The 24,016-nt window shown below is 59.4% G+C and overlaps 2 protein-coding genes across 2 annotated transcripts; both read right to left on the bottom strand.

Annotated features, from left to right (window-relative positions):
* Window positions 1–3,398: 3,398 nt before the first annotated feature.
* On the bottom strand, window positions 3,399–12,649 carry PTPN9 (protein tyrosine phosphatase non-receptor type 9). The gene is made up of 13 exons (XM_084268205.1): window positions 12,558–12,649; window positions 8,865–9,008; window positions 8,332–8,421; window positions 8,073–8,197; window positions 7,199–7,304; window positions 6,449–6,559; window positions 6,005–6,333; window positions 5,471–5,564; window positions 5,273–5,342; window positions 4,652–4,730; window positions 4,274–4,424; window positions 3,974–4,181; window positions 3,399–3,757 (listed from the first exon to the last, which is right to left on the bottom strand). Exons 1-13 carry the CDS (start codon window positions 12,588–12,590, stop codon window positions 3,531–3,533), a joined length of 1,767 nt encoding a protein of 588 aa, XP_084124331.1. The 5' UTR covers window positions 12,591–12,649; the 3' UTR covers window positions 3,399–3,530.
* Window positions 12,650–15,421: 2,772 nt separating this feature from the next.
* SNUPN (snurportin 1) lies at window positions 15,422–23,259 on the bottom strand. Its single transcript, XM_084268206.1, is given in 9 exon segments — window positions 15,422–16,459; window positions 19,516–19,596; window positions 21,024–21,101; window positions 21,286–21,383; window positions 21,720–21,816; window positions 21,936–22,040; window positions 22,762–22,909; window positions 23,065–23,231; window positions 23,233–23,259. Coding segments are annotated over 9 exon segments (1,125 nt in total). The 5' UTR covers window positions 23,248–23,259; the 3' UTR covers window positions 15,422–16,123.
* Window positions 23,260–24,016: the final 757 nt, after the last annotated feature.

The following is a 24,016-nucleotide window of genomic DNA, read 5'->3' as shown; positions in this document are numbered from 1 at the left end:
TCTCCACTGTGAATTTTGCCCCTAGTGACTGCGACCCCTCAGCTCCAGGATCCTCAGGGGCATGGGACACGCTGCAGGCAGAGTAAGGAAACCTTCTACCTGCACTCCTCAGCCCCGTTTCACCTGGGGCTCTCTGAAAACTGCTATGTTTCACCTTCCCGTAGTGGCCATTTCCACTGAAATCTGTTACTTCTACTGCTGAGCGGGACCTGCTGGCACAGGGACGAGGAGGGGATGGACCAAAACCTCGTGTTGTGCAAGAGGACTGAATACACCGGCTTTGACAGGAAACATAGCCCTGGAAATAGTTACAGGGGGTGAGTGTTTGGGGTGTTTTCCCATGGAAAACGCTTCCAAACCCTTTCCCTCCGCCTCCGGCACAGATGGGATCTCCATCCCTCCTTGAAGGGAGGTCTACGACAGCGGTGTATCTGAGCAGTTCCCACCCAGAGCTGGTGTCGGTGATCTCCTTTCCTCTCGTCCTCACCTAAGCAGAGTTTTATCCGTGTTAATCCCCACTCCCCTGCGCTCCCAAGGAGGGGGGGGGGGGAGGAGGCGGCCGAAGAAATCCTTTGCCCCCGTCTTCTGCTGTCACCTTTCTGTCCAGAGCCACCAGACAGGGTTAAAAATCCCCCAACCTCAAGTTTAAAGTCCAAAACCACCGAAGGTTGATCTTGCCGCAAGAGGAGTCGAAAAGGGAACCTTTTTAAAAGTTAAAAAAAGAAAATAGAACACTTAAGTTTAAATATATATATACACACATATATATTAACATGAGCCTTCAGCACCCTCCGGTTCTGGGCTGCCCGGTGTTCCTGCCCTGCCACTGACAGACATCCAGGACATGGTTCTCCTGGGAAACACTTCGGTTCTGCACCCACAAGGTAGGGAAGGAAGCTAAAAGGCACGACTGCCTTCAAGCCGTGCTCCACAGCAGAAAGTGGTACCTAGAAGAACAGGATGCTGCAACGAAACCGCTTCCACAGGCTCCAAGGATGCTCTGAACGCCTGTCCTGCTGCCTCCCTCTGCTCTTTTCCAGCCACCCAGCTGAAGCGTTCGGTGCCGGTTTGGCACAGCCAAGTGCATCCACGCCTGGAGCGCTGGGGAAAGCTTCTCCCTCTGCCAGTCCCAGAACAGTGCTGGGCTCCTTGGCTTTTTCAGACTCCAGCTGAGCAAACACAGGTGCTGCTCTTCCCACCCGCCAGCGTTTCCTCTCACCCGGGAGCCTCCGCACGTGTGCTCTCCCGCTGGCTCCAGGGCTGGATTCACACCAGCCACCTCTTTTCCTCCCTCAGAAGCCTTGGGACTGACACACCTCACACCCCAAGGCACTGGGGATTTCCTCCCCCCTTGGCCATCCCCGGGGTGGTTTTGTGCCCTACACTTAGAGCACAGCAGTGATATCCTTGCCCCCCCAAATCCAGCAACACCACGCCTTTCCTCCACGCCACCGCCGTTCCTCATGGCATAGCATTTATTGCAGAATGCTCCCAAAACTCAGGATGAGGATGGATACACTCCCACCAGGGAAATAACCCACCACTCCCCCTCCTTTCACCTCTGCTACCATCCCTTCGGTGTTAAAGGATGATGAGACGAACCCTCCCTCGTGGGAGTGGGGGCAAGCGACAGGCAGATCCCGCTGCCCATCCCGCTGGCTCGGCCCCCCCATCCCAGCAGCCCCCTGGAATCTTCTACATAATTAGGAATAAAAATCAAGACGGGAGGAAGGTGACAGCTGGACAAAGGGACCCTGCGAAGAAGAGGAGGCTCCCAAGAGCTGGTTGCTTGGAGCAGGTAGAGATTGTTCCTGGGGAAAAAGAGCTAGAAGAGGGGGTGGGCTTGGATGTCATGTCCCCCCCACCCAACCCCCTGGTTAACAGCATCTTCCCACCTTCCCTCCTGTAGTTATCCTGCTCGCCCAGGAAGAGCTGCCTGCAGCCTGGTTATCTCTCACAGGGCCTTACCCAGGAGGGCAGAATCAGGGCTGGATGCCTCTTACAGGAGGCAAGAGGATCGCTCCCCAGTTGTTGTATTTATACATCGATACAAATCAAATCAAAACAACCCCCCCTCACCCCCTCCCCCCAAAAAAAAAGGAACAACAACAAAAAGGTTTCTCCGCACGAGAGCAAAATAGGAACATTTACAAATACTTCTGGCTCTGGCTTGGATCAAGTTAATGTTAAATACAACCAAAAAAAAACCTCCCACCCCAACCCCCTTCCCCCCAAAAAAACTCCAAAATGAAAAAAAACCAACCCACCCCCCTTCCAAGATTATAAAAAAATAAGAATATACACAATCAATCAAAGAGCTTATTACAGTATAAAGTTACCAAGGCCTGGGTGCTGCCATCCCAGCACCATGGGCAGGGGCTTGGGGGGGTTGGCAGGGGGGACTGGGGGCCAGGGATCGGAGCGGCCGTCCCCAGGGGTCGGCTTGCTGCCTCCAGACTGTTTGGGCTTCTTTTCTCCCCTCTCAGGGCTTTTCCAGCCCGTGACTCACTGCCAGCTTGGGAAAGCAAGTCAGTCCCCGTCATCTCGTACCTAGCGACTCCACGAGGATGCTGGTGATCCCCCCCCACCCCCCTCCCCACCACCATCCACAGTCAAAATCCTCCAGATCCTCCTCCCGGCGGGAGATGAGGATGAGGAAGATGTGATGAGTGGGGTGGGAAACACCAGCAAGCGTCCCCGTGCCTCCCCACGGGACGGGCACCGCATCCCAACGCTGCCCGCGAGGAGCAGGAAAGGGGTGTGGGGGGGTGGGAAGACAAAACAGAGCCAGGACCAAACTCACCCCTCCAGGGCTCACAGGGGTGGGGCAGCAGGACAGCAGGGGAGCTGCTAAACCGGGGTGCTTGTATATATGTATCTATATAATAGCTGGGGTGGGGCAGAGCGAGGATATATTATATACACACATACATACAGACACGCAGGCGTAAGGCTGAAGTAGGTGCCTCTTCCTAAGGCCCCCCCCCCTCCCCCAGGGGTGGGGGCTGGAGATACATTTCTTGGGGCTGTACAAAGCCACCTTCTCTTAAGGTACATTTTAGATGGTCCCAACGACGAAACCAATAAAATTAAAAACAAACAAACAAAAAAAAACCCCCAACAAACCCCACCCCAAAACTCAAAGAGGAGGAAAAAAAAAACCAACCCAAAAAACATAACAACAACCACCCACCTCCGAAAATGACCAACTGCCCCCCCCACCCCAGAACAGAAATACCACGGAGAGGGGAGCGAGAGCCTCTTCCCACCCCGTCCTCCTCCCCGCCCCGGCTGGGTCTGAATAAGGCACGGTTCCATAACAGTGCTAATAGTCGAGGGAGGGACGGACAGACAGACACCTCTGCACCTCTGTGCTCCGGCACCGGCACCGCTGACGGCTCCGCCGAATCCCGACAGGCGCCGGAATCGGGTCTGGTTACCCCGGGGAGGGTGGGAAAAGGAAAAGGGAAGGTGTGTGGTAGGGGGTGGGCGGTGTAGGTGGGCGTTGTGCGGGGAGGCGACGATGGGTCTCAGTGTCCCGGCGAGGTCCTCTCCTGGGGGGGCCGGCTGTGGTTGGCGGGCAGCAGCCCCTCGCGCTGGGCGTGCTCGAGGACGGCGGTGTAACAGAAGTAATACTGCTCGGGGGTCTGGATGCTGAAGGCGCGCTGGGTCCGCATGCGCAGCACCGTCTGGTAGATGTTCAACGTGCCCACGTCCTGCAGCTGGGACAGGCAGATGTCCAGCGCGCAGAAAGTACCTGGGGACAACGGTGGGGACGGCGTCAACCACCCAAGTGCCACCCAAGTGGGAGTTCCCCCCCTCCAGCCTCCCACACGAGGGCAGAGACTCATCCCTGGTCCGACGGCTGTGTGAAAGTCCTGGGGACACGTGTCCCACCTCAACAGCAAACACACCATGGGTCCCCAAGATGGACATGTCCCCCCCAAAAACCTCCACACCCCCACCCCGCTACCTGTCCTGCCGATGCCAGCGCTGCAGTGCACCACGATTGGGGGTCCCCCGGGGTGACCCTTGAAGCGAGGTCCCAGGGCGCTGACGGCCACTCTCTGTTGCTGTTTCACAGCCCCCAAGAAGTCGATGAGGGTGGCGGCGGAGGAGGGGACGCCGTAATCCGGCCAGCTCAGGTACTGGAAGTGGGACACCAGCCGCCGCTCCCTCGTCTGGGGGGAAAATGGGGAAGGGGGGTGGGGGTGGGTTAGTCCCTCTCCTCTCCGGCACCGTCGTACTGTCCCCTTTCCTGGCAGCCACATACCTCCGAGCTGTGGATCTCCAGCACGGTTTTCTTGTAATGGTTGAGGTTCTCCACGCCCAGGTTGGTGATGGTCAGGGCCCCGAAGCACACCTGGAAATCCTCCTCCAAGGGCCAGTACTGCCCACACTTCCTCCGGCCTCCCTCCTCCAGCCTGGGAGCATGAGAAGGACAAGCTGGTGATGTCCTCCACGCCCTGCTAGGGAGGCACCCCAAGCCACCACCCGCCTCCAGACAGGTCTGTCCCGGATGTGGTGTCCCCACCCTGGGGGGCTGGGGGTGTCTGGCTGTGGGGTCACTGCAGGGAGCGTAGTGCTGCTCCTCCAACAGCAAACACACCCCACCCCACCCCAGGCCCGTGCCCCCGCTGCGGGCACTCACCGGGTTGTCATTACGATCACCAGTACATTCTGCTCCCACACCATGCGCCAGAAGTCCCCATAGGTGTTTTCCAGAGGCCCTGGGAGGACAACCCATGCATCAGCCCAAAACACGGCAGGTTTGGGCAAGCCCCTTCACCCCACAAGCCTCCACCAGCCCCCCCTCACCCATCCCAGGTGAACATGGCCCCTTCCCAGGGCGGACTGACCCCGGTGTAGATCCACCACCCCACCAACTGCCCCCCAGCACCCGATCCCTACGGCTCAGCACCCACCTCCCCTCTCCGCTCTCTACTGCTTCATCCCTGGGGAGATGAAGCAAAGCCAGGGGTGGGGTTTAGGGGCAGGAGGAGGAAGAGGAGGCTGCTAGCAGGGGGCTGGCTCAACCCAGGACCCCATCAGCATGGACAAGGCCAAAGGCTGATGGATCCTCTTCTAGGAGAAGCTCCTCTCCCTCCTGGCTGGAGGGGACTAAACACACCCGGAGAGGAAGGGGACTTGCTGGGCAGTGCCTTCCTCCCAGGATATCCCCCCACCTTCCCCATGGCTGGTGGCTGATGCTGGGCAGGGAGGTGAAGCCCACATTGGGAGCCCAGTAACACCTCGGGGGCTCAGGCCATACCCTGAGTCCCGATGTAAGCGTTCCTCTGCTTGTAGCCGTCCATGAAGCTCGCGTTGATGTAGTCAGTCAGCTAAGGGAGGGGTGAGGTAGAGGGAGGGGTGCAAGGGGAAGGGAAGGGAGAAAAGCACGCACAGCATGAGCTCTCTGGACCCCCACAGTCAGGATGGGACCCCCCGTTGCACCCCCAGGTTGGCTCACCTCCGGACGGCTGTATGGCTTGGTCAGCTTGACGCGGGTTTGGTCCAGGCAGGGTACGTCCCCGTACCGGTTCTTCTCCTGGTTGTAGGGTGCCCTGGGAGCCGGGGGAGGTGGATATTGGGTGGGAGGAGTTGGGGGAAAGGAGGAGGAGGGGGGGGACGCGGGAGTGTTTTGCAGGCGGGAAGGAAAAGGCAGCATCCCTTCCCCTGCGCCTGCAGCCTGGGCTCTGCTGCCATCACCTGGCCAAAGCCTGGGGAAGGGAAATCCTCTGGCCCCTCCAACTCCCGGGGACTGTGGGAACCGCCAAGGCGATCGATCGGTCGGCAGCATCCCTGGGCAGGGGGCTCGCAGCACGCCTGGGCTGGGGGCTCTACATTGCTAACCCAAAGCACCACAGCCCAAAAAAGCGGCTGGGCTGAGCAGCGCGGGAATGGGAGGGTGGGGACACCCAGGTTTTTTTTGGAGCAACAGAAGGGACCCCCCCCTACGCTGACCCACACCCAGCTCTGTGTCCCACCCCCTGGCCCGACTCACAAAGAGCAGACGAAGGTGCCGGCCGGGCTCCTCCGCCGAATATCTTCGTACTCTTCGTAGATGCCCCGTTTCTGTTTGTGGGCCACGTGATCCAGCAGCTCCTGGAGGGTGACAGACTTGGGTCCGGGGACGTGGACGGAGCCGTTATCTTTGGGGGCCACCAGCGGCACCAGGATGAGCTCGTCCAGGGGGTCGGGGTGCCCGTTCTGCTGGGGCAGGAACCGGCAGTTCCAGCTCAAAGGGTCCAGTTTGAGGGACCCCCCGAGGTACTCGGGGAGACACTCCCGGGGAAGGTGCTCCTTCAGCTCCGACATCTTCACCATCTGCACCTGTGGGAGGAAGAGGAGGAACAGGGAGTGACTCCCAGCATCCTATCCCAAAGGAAAAACGGGATTAAAAAGTGGGGACACGGACTCATACATGAGGATGGACCTCCACACTCACCCGCTCCCGCAGCTTCTCCTTCAGCAGCAGGCTGATGATGGAGTAAGGGACACGAAACCACATGGGAGCTCCCACGATGAAAACCTTCTTCAGCCGAGCCGGGAAGGCACCCTGTGGGCAAGGAGAGGGGCGAGGGGGGGGGGGGGTCAGATCCACGTCTCCAGGAAGGAACTGACCCCTCTCCACGCTCTTTCAAGGACGGGATGTGTGTCCCAAAGGAGGTGACAAGCAGCAGAGGGACAGCGCTGCAGCTGCTGTGTGTGTGTGTATGGAGCCGACAGCCCCGTGGGCTCCCACTTATTTTCACGCTCTGATAGGGAAACAAATGATTTCCTTGGAATTGGGGTAGGCAGAGGGCTTGGCTCTGCGGGGGAGAGGTGAAGCCCGGGCACTGGGATCAGCACACAGCCCAGCCAACGCTCAGTGATGGTTCTTTCTTTCCGGAGAAGGGAGGAGGGATGGGATGCCAGTGCCAGTGAAGAATAATTTGCATCTGTTTTCCCAAAAAACTCCGCCAGCAGCTGCGGGAGGAATCCGGCACGGGGACAGCTGATCCCCTCCCACCCCTGGGACATCACAGCCCCGGATGGATCCAGCCTGGAAGAGGCTCCCATCTCCTTCCCGATGTCCTACGGGGTCTGGAGCACCACCGGCAACATGGGCTGACATGAAAATTTAAGCCAAAACCTCAGGACTTAGTTGGAGAGTGAGTGGCTCACGGGGCATCCCCGGGTCACCCCCGGCTGTTACCTTCAGCAGGTTGAGGATCTTCTTGCTGAGGTCCAGCTCGAAGTTGGTGTACTGGGAACCTGCCATGTCGTAGATGAACACCAGCCCGTTCCTCTGGGTCTCGAAGCTGAGGGGAGGGAGAAGAGCGGCGTCAACCCCGCGACATCCAACCGCTCAGCTCCAGTGTGAGCGGATCCATCCCATGCTAACTTCATCTTCATCCCCAAAAAATCCTCCTTTGTCCTTCTGGAAGGACTCACAGACCCAAATCTCACTTCTGCATTTCTCAGCCGCTCCATCACATCTTCCCAAGACTCTTACTTAAGCCTGGCTCGGGTCTTAAGCCTGGCTCAGGTGCATCACCCAACGATAGGTAAGTTCAAAACCCAAAAAACTCCAGCAAGATGAAACAGGACATCTCAGCTTTATATTTTAGGCAGGGCTCACATCACGCCTTGCCAGTGGCAGGGCTGCCTCCTCCCCAGCTGAAGCTGGGAGAAATCAGGGGCTTTGCTAAACTAAAACCTGGGTGTGAGCAGGGAAAGGCTGTGAAGAGCCCGGTTTGGGGCTTGTGGAGCAGGGAGGAATTTTGTTCCCCTGCTGAACACCTCCACAGGGATGACTGGCTTGGGGTCAAACCGGAGGGAGACAGGGAATTTCCAACCACAGGAAGCTGTGACCTAACAGGAGATGGGGCACCAGGGGATGGGGCACCAGACAGGCTCAGCCACAGTGTCACCTTCACAGGAGACACGGCACATCTTTTCCCTGCGAAACCTTCCAGAGGGATTTAATCCAAACCTCAGCAAGCAGCAGCATCTCCCCCCACACTGAGGAAGGGAAGCCGGGGGGGGTGGATCTCCCCAGGGAACCTGTGACCATACCCCAGCCTCACCTCTCCACAGCTCGGTCCAGGAGGTAGAAGAGCGCCTGGAGCACCACGTGCTGCACGCTCTTGCTGGGGTGGTGCAGCTTCGCCGTGAAGAGGGCGATGGAGGCGCCTGAGGGGTCCCGCACGCTCTGGCAAGGAAACAACATCAGGTTCCCTCAGCACCCGAGGATGCTGCGCAGAGCTGAGCCACCCAGCTGGGGCAATTTTTGGGTGGGTGGGTGGGGGGGGTGGGATGGGAAGGGGACACCTCCCCCCCACCTACCAGAATGGTGAACTTGCCGCTGAGCAGCTCCGAGCGCAGCGGTTCCTCGTGCGGCTTCAGCTTCACGATGCCTTCCTTCAGCCGCGTCTCCTGCGTGCGGGGGGAGCCAGTGTGACATCTGGCACGGGCACCCTGACCCTCCACCCACCCCAGGGGGTTGGGAGGGTGTGCACCCAGCCCCTCCGAGGGAAACCTCTGCTCCAGGGCTTGTCTTTTATCTGCCCAGCAGAGGATGGACATGGGCTGCAGCATCCAATGCTCAGCATGGGGAGGAGCAGCTTGGGAAAACCAGGGTGGGAAAGGTCTATGTGCTTATATATCCTTAATATATGGGGAGATGCTCTGCAGAGTGGAGGGGGATTGGGGTCTCCACGGTGACTCGCCATGGATAAAACTCATCAGGGAGCAGGGAGACGAAATGGGTAATTAAAAACAAAAGCAATGGGGAGGGTCGGCCTTGGGACTGGAGATCTGGTCCCAGATCTCCAGGGTGGGAAGCCTCAGCTGGGGTGGGCCCAGCCCCGCTCCCTTACCCGGTAGGAGTGGAAGAGCTCAATGGCCCGCAGAACGTCGAACTTTCGGGCCATGAGGAACTTGACAGCCACATTCCAGGAGAGTGGAGACACATTGTACTGACCCGTCCACTTGTTGATCTCCTCCAGGAACTGCTTGGTCGCCTACAGGAGAGACAAGGCGGCATGAAGTGAGACGGGAGGATGAGGAGGAGCTGCCCAAGGAGCATCCTCGGAGCTGCGCAGTCCTCAGGTGCGGGAAGGGGGCTGAGCGGGGCTTGGCAAACCCGGCAGCTGCTTGGGGCCAAGCGAGGAGCCTGAAGGCACGTACCAGGTGGCAGGGACAGAGATGGGGGCAACACCAGCCTGGGGGAGGGAGGGCTGGCCTTTGGGGCTGGGGGAGATCACGGGAGGGAGAAGGGGAGCGAAAGGAGGATTTTACAGGTGGCTTTCTTCTGCATACCAGCCCCCATCCCCATCCCACAGAGGAGCCCCCAGGGAGACGGGGCAGCACAGCTCAGCATTCCTGCCACAGGAGGATGGAGGGGGTCCCCAAAACACCCCCCACCTCGCCCACCATTCCAAAACAAGGAGGAAGAGGGACAGACAGCGCTGAAGGCTGGCTCCCGGCAGCGGCGATGGATGTCAGGCGGTGGCATGGGAGTTACTGGGAGCTATTCAGCCAGAAAAGCTCCTCGGCCTTAATGACTTCCGATGGGAGGAAGCCAAGGGCCGGGGTTTATCGGCGGCACGAGGCTCGGCGGGGGCAGAGAGCGAGCCCCTCTCCTGGGATGAGCTGAAGGAGCCCAGCTCATCTGAGGGGTCTCTCCGCCACGTCACAGCAGGCGTTTTTGGAAGGGGTACAGGCTCACCCAGCTGCTGGAAGGGCCAACCCAGACCCCCAACTGGGAGGGAACTGACAGAACTGGGCTGGATCTGCCAGCACCAGCACTGGGAGGAACGTGAAAGGGGGTTCCAACAGTCTGGCCCCAAACCCTCCCAAAAATCCCCTTGAAGCATCACGGGCACTCCTGGCACAGTGTTGTGCCGGTGTCTAACAGCACCGGCACGGCAGCAGGAGCGGTCCCTGCACCTCTTGAAGACAGAACCATCTTCAGCCTCAAGCCGACTCACAGATCCAGGCACACAGAAATACGCTGCCCAACTCGAGCTAAGGCAGCACCGTCTGCACCAAAACCCATGGAGCACCCTGGCTGGGTAAATCGGATGGGGAACCCCACCAGCCGTACCCCACCTCTGCCCTGGGATGGAGACCTGAGCCAACACAGCGATCTGAGGTATCAAAGACAGACGGATGCCCCAAGACAACGGGGAGAGGATGCAACGCAGGGTTCAGTTCCACACCTAATCCATCCCGCTCCCAGCACTCCCGCACCCCTCAGGAGGGATGCTGGGGAGGGTTGTTGGGGTGGGTTTTGTTTTTCCAAGGGGGGTGACCTTAGGAGAAGAAGCATTGGCTCTTGCAGGGCGCCTCAACCACGAATTCCAGCTTCCCAGGAACAACACCCCAAACTTACTGGCACCGATGAGCCAGGAGTTCCAGAGCTGAGCATCGCTATCAGATGTAGCTCTGCCCCCGCCTCCCCCACCTGCTCCACCAGGTCTCAGCATCATTTCTTGCCCTGATCCCACACAGATTTATACTGGTGTCGAGCTGAGTGTGGTTTCCACACATGGAAAACGAAGCCTGTGACCCAGAGCCAAGCAAACATCGCTCCCAGTAGCCAGGCAGGAAAGGTTTATGGGGTGGGGGGGGAAAGGGGGAGAGAAGCCCCATTTCCACAAGCAACACAGTCAGTGGCAGGGTGTATTGAACAATGCTGGTCATTGGCAGAGCTGCCGTCACCTAAGCTCCTGCTTCGCTGCACCAGGGCAGGGTGGTGACAAAGCCACTGCTGCAGAAACACGGTGGCTCTTCGAGCCCTCCATCCCCAAGCTGCAAGCTCAGCCTCCTCCTTCAGCCCAGGAGAGGCGGGATGGGAGGGATAAATCCTGGGAAAATCACTGGCTGGGCTGAAACACCCCCCCCAATCCTGAGGAAAATCAGTTTAAAGTCGGTTTGGCTCCTCTGATCCCTCTGGGGTAGGTTGGGCACGCAACCAATGGAGGTCCCATGGAGCAGGAGATGTCTGGAGGCTGGCAGAGAGAGGAGAGGGGTGGATTCCTCCCCCTCCCAGCTTGGTGTCAGTAATGGGGGAGAGCGTAGGAAATCCTGATGATCCCAAGGACGATGAGAGGTGGCAGGAAGGGAACATCCCAGCTCCAACCAGCACAAAAAGAGAAGCTTCTACTCTTCAGTCATTGGAGCCATTGCAGGGAGAGCAGCGTTCCCCCGCCCCAGCCCACCGACCCAAACCCAGAGCTGTTACCACAAACACCCCTCCATCTTCTCCATCCAACATTCCCACACAAACCAAACCCCTCAGATCCCTCTCTGCAGCGCTCCAGTTTTGCCACAGACCAACCAAAACCGGAGCAGGGTCTCCTAACCCTCCCCCCCCACCATCTGCTGGAAGCTTTGCTGCAGACGGGAACCACAAACCGTGGGGAGCCAGGACACAGGGAACAAACAGACACCCCCCAGCTCAGCCCTGGAGATCTTATTTCCCTGGAGATAGCAGCAGGGCTCCGGGGAGCGATGCTGATAAGAGGGAGGTGTGGTGGAGGAGAAAGCCTGGGAGCGCTGCATTTCCCCAGCACTGGAGCGGGCTGGGCTGCAGGACGGGACTCCTCCAGCTCCCAGCAAACGCTCCCTGAGGATGGGGAGAGGCGCAGGGGTTTGGGGAACCCAAGGTCACCCTACCAGCCTTCCTAAACCTCCCTGGAGAGATGGAAAAGTGACCGACTGACCAGAAAACCCACTGTCTGGCGGCTTCCCCCTCGCCTTGGCATCGCAGCCCTCGGGGGCCAGCAAGGCGCCGGTGCCCTCAGCCAGCCCCAGCATCGCTGCGGGGCAGAGGGAAGCCGGGATTCGAGGGAGCAGCGACCGGCAGCGTGCCCCGGGCCTCGGCTCCCGGGCTCGACACGGATGCAGCCCCGTCCGAGCATCCCACGGGATGAGGACGAAGGAGAGGAGAGCCAAAGGTCGCTCCGGCTCATCCGACGCGCCCCGGCTGGGTTATCGGCCCCGCTCCCCGAGTCGAGCAACATCCTCCCATGATGACGCAAGGACGGCGGAGGAAGCCGGGACGTCACGGGAGGCCTGGGGCGTGGGAAGCGCGTGCACACGCATCCCCACGCCAGCCTGCCCACGGGGGGGAAAAGCCTGCGAGGAGAGGCCACCGGCACCCGAGGGGGGGAGGTGGCGGGGGGGGAGGGGGGAGACATGGGGGGGTCACACATCAATTTAGGAGCGCACGACCCCTCTCGGCTGCAGGACCCCAGCTCGCCCCGGCACCCACGCCACGGGCCGGGCCTTTGGGGCGCAGCGGTGCGCGGCCAGCACTGCGGGGACGGGGGGGCTGCGGGGATTTGTAGATGGGGGGAGAGGAAGGGGGGGCTGCGTGGATTCCGGGGGGGAGCTGCAAGGATGAGAACCGCCCCGCTGGGAAAAAACAAGGCTGCAAATGGAGGGTAGCAGATAAAAAAGGGGGGGGGGAGGGAGGGAAGAGGACGGGGAGGAATAGCGCGGGGGCTCCAGCCCAGCCCAGCCCAGCCCAGCCCAGCCCGGGGAGCCCGGCGGTGGGGACCTACCTGCTCCTCCTCGGCGCTGAGCTCCGCGGCCATGCTGCGCGGCCCCGCTGCCCCCGCAGAGCCGAGCCGAGCCGGAGCCGGAGCCGGGACCGGGGCCGTGGCCGTGCCGAGCCGGGCCGGGCTAAGCGGCGGGCGCCCCACCGGAGCCCATCCCCGGGGAGCGGCGGCGCTGCGGGCACCGGCCCCTCCCGACCGCCGCAGGCTCGGCGAGGGCGGTTCCGCTCCGGGCTCCCCGGCCGAAAGTGCCTTAAAAACGTGAAATAATTGGGGTTTTCTTTAGAAAAATAAGAAGAATAAGGGGAAAAAAAAATAAATTATATATATATATATATATGTACGTCTGGAGAATCTCGCCGTTCCCTCCCCGCCCCCCCGGGAAGTTTGGCTCGCCCCGGGGAAGCGGCGCTCGGCTGGGCTGGGCCGGGCTGAGCTGAGCTTCCCCGCCCCGCTCCGCTCTGCCCCGGCGGGGGCGGCGGCAGGAAGCGCCCGCAGCCCCCTCCCCTCCCTCTCCTCAGCTCGGCCAGCCCCGCCGGGCGGCGGGAGGGAGGGAAGGAGGGAGGGAGGGAGGCGGGCAGGCGGCCAGGGGAAGGCGGGGGACAGGAAGCCCTCCCCGGCGGGGGTGTGGAAGTGGGGGGCGGCGGGGGGTGGCGAGGGGTGCCGGTGCTGCCGCTTCTCAGGCCGGGATGGAAGCGGAGGAGCTTTGCCTCTCCCGTCCCGGGCTGGCTGGGCTCTGTCGGGAAAACGTCGCGTCCTCCGGCATCCCCCAAGCTGCAGACGCCGCTAAAATGGTGGCAGGGAGCGCTGGCCGGCATCCCCTCCCCCCCTCCTCCCCCCCCCCTCCGCCTCCAAGGGTGAACGAGGAGGGGGGGGGGGAGCAGGGGCAGCGCTGGGAAAGGGCTCCCGCAGCCTTCCAGCTCCGAGCCACCTTTGCACCCCGGCTCCCCAGGGACTTGGAGGAAAGGAGAAGGCTGCGCCGTGTGTTCGTGCCAGCCCGGCACCGAGGGAAGCTTCCCCGGACACCAAACCCATTATTACTGTATTCCGGATGCATAGCGAACCCCCAAACTGCGACCCCGGGGTCGGTCTGCCCCAAGGATCGGCTCCCCAGAGGAGCTTGGCCTCTCCCATCACGGCCTTTCCCGGCAGCGATGTCCTCCCTTGCCGGTACCGAGCCTTTCCTGCGGGCAGCAGGAGTGGGCGGGCGGCTTCCCGCTACGCAAGGCGACCTCCGGGCTCTCCATCCCTTCTGCAATCCCCAAGGCGCGTTTCCCGGCTGGGTACAGGTAGCAGCACACAGATGGAGAACCCCAAAACTCTTCTGGAAGAAGCGGGGGACCCCAAGGGGGGTGAGAACCCCACATGGCAGCGGCCCCACCAACAAGCCAGACCCGGGGCTGGGGAAGGTGGGGGACACATGGGACGTTTTGTTCCACTCAGAAGGACCGTGTTGGCAACGTGCCCGCAGCTGGAGCCTCCGCACCTAACTCCAAGGAAGTGGAAGAAAGGACAGAGGGAAGCAGCCAAGCCCGGAGCTGGATGCGGGCTTGAGGGGTGTCTGTCCCTCTCTCCATCCTCCAGGCTGAGCTGCCTGCTCAGTTCTCCCGCCCCATCCTAAAATTAACACCCCCCCCCACCCCCCCCCCTTCTCTCCAGCAAGGAAGCAACCCCCTCCTCCATCACTGCCGCTTGTTCCAGATGGGAGCAGGGCAGGGAACAGCCGGGAGCGGGATTGCACCCAGCAAATCAAGTAAGTCCCAGCAGCAAACTGCTCCGGCCCCGGTGACTTCCGTTTGACACCCTCTCTCCAAACACCACCTCTCCTTTCCAACGGGAATCGTAATGCAAATATTTATCCCTTCGGCCCAGCCCCGGCTTTTGAAAGGGAAACGCTGCAGCATCAGCTGGAGCTGATGGAAAGCTGCAGGCGCTCCCCTCTTGCTCTCCCTCCATCCATCCATCGGAGCGACCGGCTTGTGTGTTCTTTCTCACTCCATGTTTTCTCCCATCCTGCAGCCAAAGGACCCTGGAAGGTCACTGGAAGGAAGGGCAGAGAAAGCTGCAGCAAGGGATGCGTGAAATCCTCCATCCAGCTGCCCAAAACGGTGTGGATACCAGGCTGGATGCGAGCTCTGGAGGCTTTCCCTGCCATCCTCTGCCAGCCCGTGAGGCTGAAGTGTAGGAGGAACCCACAGTAGGGAGGACAAAGCAATCCAGGGCTTCCCATGCTGAAACACCCCCCACCAAAATAATAAATATCCAAATGCCACGGGAGTGCTGTGTCCTCTCCTCATGGGGAAGGGGGAGCTGATGCCCTGCCCCCAAACTCTTTACCCCAGCCGGCTCTTGGGGCAGTTCCTGCTGCCCACTGATAGGATCACTAGCGGCTGCAGAGGCAGATGCTCACACCCAGCCCACGCATTTGGCACTGAAATGAGTGTTTTTCGAGGAAAACCAAAAAAAAAAAACAAGGGGGGTGTGAGCAGACGATGGCAGGACACACGTGCCCCTGATATCTGCAGGCAGCCACCCCCGCTCTCCACAGCTCCTCCTGGATACCAGCCCCACTCCGGGGGTATTTACACAGAGGAAACTCCTTGATCAGCGAGTAGAATAATTGCTTCATCCCTGTTAAAAAGTGGGGAAGGGGGAAAAGGAGGGGGAAAGGGGGCAGCGGGTGCACGCAGAGTGGGTTGGGGAGCACCCCAGCGCGGAGGAGAAGAATCAAACCCGCGCACAGGCATTTCCTCCGCTCCAGTTAGCGCCGCAGCCGGTTTTTCACTCCCTATTTGGGAGGCACAGCACGCACCCACCCCCTTAGGTAGCAGGAAGACGCTCAAGAATTTGTCTTTCTGAGAAACCTTTTATTTGGCACAATCAATGCTTGGGGGGGGGTGTGTGTGTTCAGAGCAAAACCATTCCTTCCCCCCCCACTGAGAAAAGCCTCGAGCAGGGGCTTGTGTGCCGCACAAAGCCACGCAGTGCCAAGGAATTCACTTGCAGGAGCACTCCTTTACACTTACAGCAGCCTCTGGTACATTTTTCATTCCTACAAGCAGATTGACTGGCAAAAAAAATCCCTCCCCCCAAAAAAAACCCAACCCAAACCCAACCAAACCAAGCCCCAACTTTGAGGAGGCTCCTGTAAACCAAAGCTCAAAGGCTGGATGAAGCGCTGCATCACTGGGGTTGCACCTCGGAGGTCTGAGTGCTGTTCCTATGCTGGAGTTTTGCCAGAGGGTTTGAACAGAAGTGGGGTCAGGAATTGAACTGGGAAACCCCCGCGGCACGGGGATTGATCGTTTCATTTCCTAACACAGGGCTGCCTCAGGACCAGACAGTCCTGTTCAGGCCTCACATAAACCCTGGCAAAAATTAAAAACAAAGAAAAAAAAACTAATCATAGTAATAATAAAAAGAAATAAAAAGAATCCAACTGCCCCCAGAATGAGATATTCCACTTGGGACAGAACAATCCTATCATCACCTTTGCCCCCCATCTCAGGGAGCAGAAGCAGCAGCGGGGAGCCTTTTCCTTTCTCCTTACCCAACCAGTCTGGCCCAGCAGCCTAATTCTCCATCTGGCTCCCTGCTTTGTCCCGGCTCTCTGGAGAATTAGCTGGCTGAGGGGTAGACAAGTGTTCCAGCTCGTAATGTCCGTTCCTCGCCGCCGCCGCCTCCACGCCGCTCGGGTCACCCTTTTCCTCTGCCAGCTTTTTATTCCTCTTGCTCTCGATGATCTGTTGGAGCTGCCGCCCGGCGTAGTCCGGCTTGGCAGTGAGTGCCGTAACGGGCACGGCGAGCCCCAGGATTTCGGGTATCATGTAGGGTCGCAGCCAGCCCACCAGCGGGGTGCTGCCGGGGGTATAGTGGGTTTGCTTGTGATAAAAAAGAAGTCCATCGACCTGGAGGAAGCAAAACAAAGGCAAAACAAGCAGAGTGAATGAAAAGCAGGAACCAGATTCCCATTTCCAGGCCAAAAGTACCAGCTGGATTGTTTCCCCCCACTCCTCAAGCAGCATGAAGGGAAAGAAGGAACCTGCAGAGCTCCTGTCCTGGAAAGATCAGTGTGAAGCCAGCAACCGGCTGGTTTGCCATCGGCAAAGCCCGGTGTCAGCACCGGCTGCCGCAGAACCTTCCCTCCAGTGACTTCGATCCCGCCCTGAGGTGAAGCCGGTGGGTTTCCCACTGAAGGGGGGTTACTGGTTTAAGGTGATTTTAAATAACAGATTCAGAGAGTAATTAGCCAGAGCACACGCTGCCCAGGAGCCTGGATGATCCGTAACGCTGCCACAGCCCTACGGAACAGAAACTCCTCCTGGCTCCCAAGAGGAAACCTCTCCAGCAATCAATGACAGTTACAGGCACTCAGGACTTGGAAGGATTAGGCCCCTAACTCTTGTGCTACTATTTCCACACTCTGCAGTGCTGCAGCTGGCTGACGTTTTCCCTGCTTCCCAGCCATGCTCAGGGGTTTTTTTCACTCCCCTCCTTTTCTTCCTGCGCTTCCCAGGGGTGTGTTCCGCGGGGTTCCATCCCGCTGCCAGGCTGACTAACGCTGGAGGCAGGCAGCCCTCCTCAGAAGCATTAAAAAGGCGGCTTTCCCTACAAATAAGAGTGGGCAGAAGAGATGGGGAAGTTGCCTCCAGGTCCCTCCCCTAGGATGTCAGCCCCCTCCCTAAAATATATATGGCAGAACAGCGCCCATACAGACAGAGCCAAGGAGATGGGAGGTGTTCTCTGCTACTGTGCCAGACTGGGAGCCAGGCTGAGCACGGAGCAGCAGCACGTCCCTGTCCCTCCAGGAGGGTGTGGGGGGAAACTTCTCATACTCTTCTGGCCGTGATTTTCAGCCACTGGTAAGATCTTGCAAAATAATCCTCCAAAAAGGGGGATTCCTGCACTGGGAAAACCAGAGGGGTAAACATCCCGATGAGCTCCTGTAACCCTCTGGGGATCCAGAGCAACAGAGCTTCTCCTTCCCCTGGAGAAGAGCCAGATTTTGCGGCACCCTGGAAGCATGGCTGCACATCCAGCCCATTGCTGTGGGTCAGGGGGTCTCCAGCACCCACAGGAATGGTTTTGGTCAAGATCTGAGCCTGGAAAAAGCTTCTGCCTTCCAGACTGCTCCAAAAAGATCTTCCTGGAGGATTCAAAGGAGTTAAGGCCAGCAGAGGGTTAGGTCACATTCTTCCTTCTGATCTCTCTGACGTTACTCCCGTATACCTTCCAGTTTCTTTAATTCCTCATCCCAGCCCCTATCCTGAGTGGCAGCCAGATCAGAACAAGGGCCAACACTGCCCCTAAACGTCCAAACTCCATGAGAAACCGGCCTGGCAGGATTTCCAGTCTCACAGTGCTAAACAGCATGGCCATTCCTCCTTCCCACCAGGGTTATCTGTGAGTAGGTCAGCAGGTCCTAAGATCCACCCCAAACCCCACTTTGGATTCAGTGTCAATCAAGCCAGTCAATTGATCCAAAAATAAAGGCTTTTCCACTGAATATATCGGATCAGGTCCTAACTCCAAGGTTACAGATTAACTCTACAGGCCCCAATCTGAAAGCACTGATGCCCCCCATCACCACCAAGGACGGTGAGATGCTAGGTCCAGTCCTAAGGCTGCCTCTATCGCATCACACCGGCCATGGCCAGGCTGAACCGGGCCTTCTCCAGGGTTTATTTTCCTCCGGACCAGCAGTGGAAGGTGTTTAAGGGGATTTCTTGGGCTCCCTCTTGTGGCACATCACCAACAGACCCATGGGATCCCTTCGCTCCTGGCAGCAGCACCCTGGTTTCTGGGGGGTTCCAGCTGCTTTGAGCCAAAATGACACCACCTCTCACTCGTACCCACCAGAGAACCCGGCGAGGGATCACAAGGGGATCCCAGCGGCTCCACCTCACTCCCTCCCTCAGCGTTCCGCAACCGTCTCCTTCCCAGGCTGTTTCTGCTCTGACGGCAGCGGGGCAACACTCCTCAGCCTCTTCCTGTGGGAGTGGGACGCCTCAGGGAGGAACAGAGCGTTCTTCACTGAATCACAGAGCTGTAGGGGGTGGAAGGGACCTCTAGAGCCCATTGGGTCCAACCCCCTGCCAAAGCAGGGTCCCTAGGACAGGTCACACAGGTTGGTGTCCAGACGGGGCTGGAATTGCTCCAGAGAAGGAGACTCCACACCCCCCTGGGCAGCCTGTCCCAGGGCTCCCTCACCCTCACTGGGGAAAAGTTCTTCCCCAGATTGCTGTGGAACTCCCTGTACTCCAACTTGAGGCCATCACCCCTTGTCCTGTCCCCACAGACACTGAGAAGAGGCTGGCCATGTCCCCCTGTGTCCCACCCTTCAGCTATTGATACCCATTGATCAGATCCCCTCTCAGGCTTCTGTTCTCCAGGCTGAACAGCCCCAGCTCACTCAGCCTTTCCTCACAGGGGAGATGCTCCAGGCCCTTCATCATCTTTGTGGCCCTGGATTAGGTTAATTGCTGGCTTGGAGCACAAGAGGCATGGTCAAATCAATGTGGCTTTGGGCTTAGTGGGACAAGCAGCCTCTGCAGAGGCTGTTCTCCCTCTAAGGCTGTGGCTGCCCCAAGAGATTCTGACTCCCAGATGTTTGTCACCAACATTGTGCCACCTCCATCCCCTTCAGCCACCAAAAAAGCAGACAGAGACGTTACACAAGAGCCCCTGACTTGCTGCTTACAAGACACGGGGTAGCTGCAGCTGGAAGCAGCTGGGCTAAGGAAACAGGGAGCCTGCAAGGGAGGTCAGGGAAAGACACTGCTCTGCCCATCCCCAGCAAGACCCCCAGGCAAACACTGCCATGTACAGGAGCACACCACAGAGACCCTCCTGCCTGTGCCCAACACAAGCCCACCCAGGGCAGCCCTGGCTGTGGCCCTAGAATGAAAAGGCCAGCTGTGTGTCACACAGCCCCCAGCACCGAGGGATGCTCCTGTGTTCTCACCTGGAAGGGGAAGTCTGTAGCCAGCACCTGGCACAGGCTCTCAGGGGTGCAGGGGAAGTTCTGCAGGGCCACGAATTTGAACTGAAAGAGGAAAAGGAGGTTAGAGGAGACAACTGCAGGGGATGGTGAGGAGGAAAGGTCTCCCCCAGCATGAGGGACACAGGCATCAGATAAAGGAGCTCTTGAGCAGCGATGGCATCGTTAAACTTTCCTGCCACGGGGGATCAGGGGCCCAAATCAGCTCAAAAGAGGGTGAGAGCAGCTCCTGAAAGGCAGGTTGCACAGTGACCCTAGGCACAACCAACTGGCCAATGAAGTCAGAGGGAACACCACAGGTATCTCCAGTATCTTCCTCTTCCCACAGTGACCAGTCTCTCAGATTGCTGTGGGTTATAGGGACACACAAACCCTCCCAGCAGCAGTTTGTGAGCAAGCCCCAGGTCTAGAGCCAAAAGGAAGAGCCTGAGCTGTCTGGGGGTGCCCATCACATCCCAGCAGAGTGACTGGCAGTGCCTGCATAAAACCCTACAGGCTCAGCACGCAGCCCCAGTGCGCTCCCAGTACCCTTTCTCCCCAAGAATTTAAGCCCATGGGAAGGATGTTTCAGGAGAGTTTGACCCTGAGATGCTCCTTTAACTGAAATAGAAAATGATGACCTCCGGGCAGGATGCAAAGCAGACAGGCGGCTGCTCCAAGCTGCTGGCTCAGCTGAGTAAGTCTTTCCACCCAGGAAATGAAAGCTGAATCGACCCCCCCCTGCATCATTAGGTAGCTGTCTTGTGGATATTCCCCCTGGAGTTGGAACAGGATGCTCTTCAGATGCAGCCATCCTCGCTGCTGGGGGAGGAGCCGTCATCCCCGTTTACAACCCAGCTGCTCAGCTGTGTCCGAGCACGCAGGGGGGTCACACAGGCCACAAATGGGACTGCCAAATCTCTTCTGTCCACCCCCTCCCAAAGAAAGAAATCACTTCCCCAAGCTGCTGTGGGTTCTAGGTCTAACCCTCCACAAGGGAAGGCTTTGTATCCTCACTCAGCAGGGAGTCTTGCTGGCAGCCCAGCATCCACCCCGACCAGTTCCTTGAGTGGTTTAAGCAGGAGGGAAGGCTGAAAGCTCCAGGAGCCTTTGCCTCATGGACCTGGGCTATGTGAGAATAACTCCTCCCACTGCAGCCAGGCTGCTGACTGATGCTGCCCCTGCAGAAACCACACCGGTTTCCCATTCCCTTTCAAGGGAACAGCTGAAGGCAGCACAGAAGTTGAGCGGATACCCCGCAGCTTGATCTCCCTCAGCACTCTGGCTGAGAGAATTCAAAAAAAACCCCCCAAAACTAAACCAAACCAGCCAATCCACATTCAGAAGGGCACTTTGAAGCCTGATCTGTGAGGGGAGGGGGGAAAAAAGAGAAAGACAAAAAGGCTTCTGCTTGTGAAAGAAAGCACTGAAGCCTGCTGAACAAGAGAGTTTACCCCCCACTCTCCTCCTGCTTAAAGCACAAAAGAACTTACTGGATTAATCCTGCTTTTCTCTCCCAGCCCTTCCTCCTCTTGGATCTTTGAGGCAAGCCAGAAGAATCTGAAGTCGGTCTGTGAAAGGAAGCAGAGACTCTAATGACTGCCCAGCACACATCAGAGATCAGTGTCTCCATCCCTCTGCACTCAGGAGATTCCCAAGCCGAGCTTCACCTGCAGAGAACCAGCCTACAGCCCAAACTCCCCCAGCACCTGATTATGCAGAAAGGGGAAGGAAGAGGGGAAGGAGGTTCAGTACCTGGCAGTCATAAATGGGGTGTCCTCTCCAGCACATCACATCCAGGATGTAGTACGTCTGCTTCACCTCGCTGTAGATGCAGTCCAGGATGCAGTACACTGTGCACACAAGCACAGGGGGTGCTCCAGAGACCACCCTACCCAACAGGTCTAATCCCTCCTGCCCTTCAGCCCAGCCCAACGTTAGGCTGAGGATTTTTTGTGTTAAGAAACCCCACAGCACCCAGCTCCCTGTGGAGAGGATGCTGAGGTTTAAAAGCATCAGCTAACGAGGCAGCTCATGCTGAGGTTTAAAAGCATCAGCTAACGAGGCAGCTCATTCTTATCTAGCATAAAAGGCACCTGAGGCATGCAGTTATCCCCAGGGATTCACTGCCAGGCCTGAAGGAGGAGGTTCCCTGCTCCCTGTCCCAAATGCCTCCCCCACCCCCTTACCTTTCTCGCTCCCGGAGTTGTGCCGGTTGCCCCCCGGCAGCAGGGACGGGAACCTGTTGACACAGAAGCCGCTCTTGGTGTAAGCTGCTGTTGAGCCCTGAGAGGAAATGGGGAGGGAAAAGGGAAAGTCAGGCACACAGGATGGTCTCATGTGGGTTGGGACGCAGACACGGGTCCCACACGGGATGGCGAGAGGTCACCGCTGCTGCCGCTTACCCTGGACGCCACCACCAGCGCCCTCTTCCCGACGGGACACACCACTACAACCCACTCCTGCTCCAGATCCAAAGGCACATCCACCAGCCATTCAGACAGCATCAGCTATGGAGAAACACAGCGGGAGGGAGGAGGGGAAAGAGATGCGGTTTGCAACAAGTCTCCTGAAGTTATAGAAACCTCCGAGCAAGAAGGGCTCAGCTTGGCTTGCCCAGCTACACTGGGGTGCTTGGAAGGCAGGCTGCACCGCTCCTCACCCTGCACCACAGCACTGAAGTGGCTCCCAACCTCCCTCTCTCTAACCAACAGGCACAACAGACTCTCCCCCGGGTCTTTCTCTGCTGATCGTGCCTCAGACTACAGCACGGGGCTCACAATCCTCAGCTGTGCACCTCTGTACCCCAGTCCCTTCTGAGCTCCTCCTTGTATTTATATTCCTATAAATACAAGGAGGAGCTCAGAGGTTCCCAAAGCAAAGAGCCCAGGCAAGTTGACCTCTTCAGAGGCTGTCTAGCTGTGGTCACCTTAAAGGCTGCTTTTCTTTTAGGACCAAGCCGTTTCCAAGGTTGATAAAACCCATCAGCTGCACTGACCCAGTGCAGGATGCAAACACCGCTCTCTGAGCTGACACCTCCCAAAGCAACAGCAGCAAACCCCTCTCTACTCATCCTCCATTTGAAGGCAGCACCTTTCACGGGCTGACCTGAGACACGGCTCCTCACCCACCACCGGCCCTGCTGCGCCCATCACCACGGCTGCTCACCGCGCCTGGCCTCAAGCGCCCCATGCCCCTCTCCTTCACACAGGCAGGCAGGCAGGTCCTCACCTGGTTGGCATAGCGCTTGGGCAGCTTCTTGCCAGCATCCATGTCCATCTCCTCTTCATCCTCACCTTCCTCCTCCCCTTCGCTCTCCACCCCTGCCCAGTCATCCTCTGCCAGCCTCCGGGCATGGTTCACGTAGTCCAGCCGCCTCCTGGAGATGGGAGAAGGGGCAAACCAACAGCCCGGCTCGCCTCAGCGGGCCGCAGGCGCCCACCTCCCCCGCAGCCGCAGCCCCAGCCGGGCCTACCCCGCCTCACCCCCGACCCCGCCGGGCTTCGCCGAGCGCCGGCCCCGAGGGGAGCTCACTCTTTCTGGAGGCGGAGGAGGCGCTGGCGGCGCTCGGCCTGCCCCGGGCCGCTGCGGGCCTTGTAGGAAGCCAGGCGGGGGTGCGGGGCCGCGGGGCTGTTGGGAGCCGCCAAGACCACGCCGGCCGCCAGCGCCGCACTCAGCTCCTCCATGGCAACGCCCGCCCGGGCGGCCCAGCGTCATGACGCACTTCCGCCCGGCGGGTAAGAAGAGCCGGGGTGCGTGTGTGTGTGTATATATGTGTGTGTGTCGCTCTCTCTCCACTCCCCCACCCTCCGCAGCGCCGCCTACCGGCGGGGAGGTCCCGTGCCTTCCCCCGTTCCCCGTCGCTGTGACTCAGTTTCCCCCTTCGCGTGGGGGGGGCGGGGAGGGGACACACGACACACGCGCTCCTGGGACGCGACTTGAATGTGCCCTCCTTGAACGGAGGGGCCATTCAAGTCGGGGATGGCGGGGCCGGCCCCGTGCGGGGGGATCGCCGCGGGCAGCGCTCCCCGGCAGCGCTCCGGGGCTGCCGGGACCGGTCGCCGTGCCCACGCCGGCCCTGCCGTTGGGCTGTGGGCATGATCCGTGCCCCCCACCTTCTTCCTCCCCCCACCCCCGTCCTCCTCCTCCTCCTCCTCCTCCTCCTCCTCCTCCTCCTCCTCCCTCGCTGCCCCGGGCCGGCTGCCTGCAGAGGGCAGCGTGCGACCCGCCGCGCCGCTCCCCGCCGCTCCCGAGCTGCGAACCGGGGAGCTCGGCGCTGCCGTGCGTCACGGGAGGCTGGCGGCCAACCCACCCCCCCACCCCCCCCACCTCCATCCCTCCCCCCACCACCAGCACCGCCATCCCCCGGCACCCAGCACCGGCATCGCGCGGCGGCAGCGGGACCCCCCCCAGCACCGGCACCGGACGGCGGTACCGACAGAGACCCCGGGGAGCGGGAACGGACGGCGGTTCTTACCCCCCCTCA

Source organism: Gallinula chloropus (assembly GCF_964237585.1).
Source record: "Gallinula chloropus genome assembly, chromosome: 9".
In the NCBI taxonomy this organism is placed as follows: Eukaryota; Metazoa; Chordata; class Aves; order Gruiformes; family Rallidae; genus Gallinula; species Gallinula chloropus.
This window is presented reverse-complemented; position numbering and strand designations above follow the sequence as displayed.

What these genes read in the sequence shown, in the direction of transcription:
- PTPN9 (XM_084268205.1), bottom strand. Translation starts at nt 12,590, where the DNA reads ATGGCCGCGGAGCTCAGCGCCGAGGAGGAGCAG. An exon ending in AGCCATACAGCCGTCCGGAG is followed by an intron (nt 5,343 to 5,470) that starts GTGAGCCAACCT and finishes CCCCTCCCTTAG; the next exon opens with CTGACTGACTACATCAACGC. An exon ending in GTGATCGTAATGACAACCCG is followed by an intron (nt 4,425 to 4,651) that starts GTGAGTGCCCGC and finishes TCATGCTCCCAG; the next exon opens with GCTGGAGGAGGGAGGCCGGA.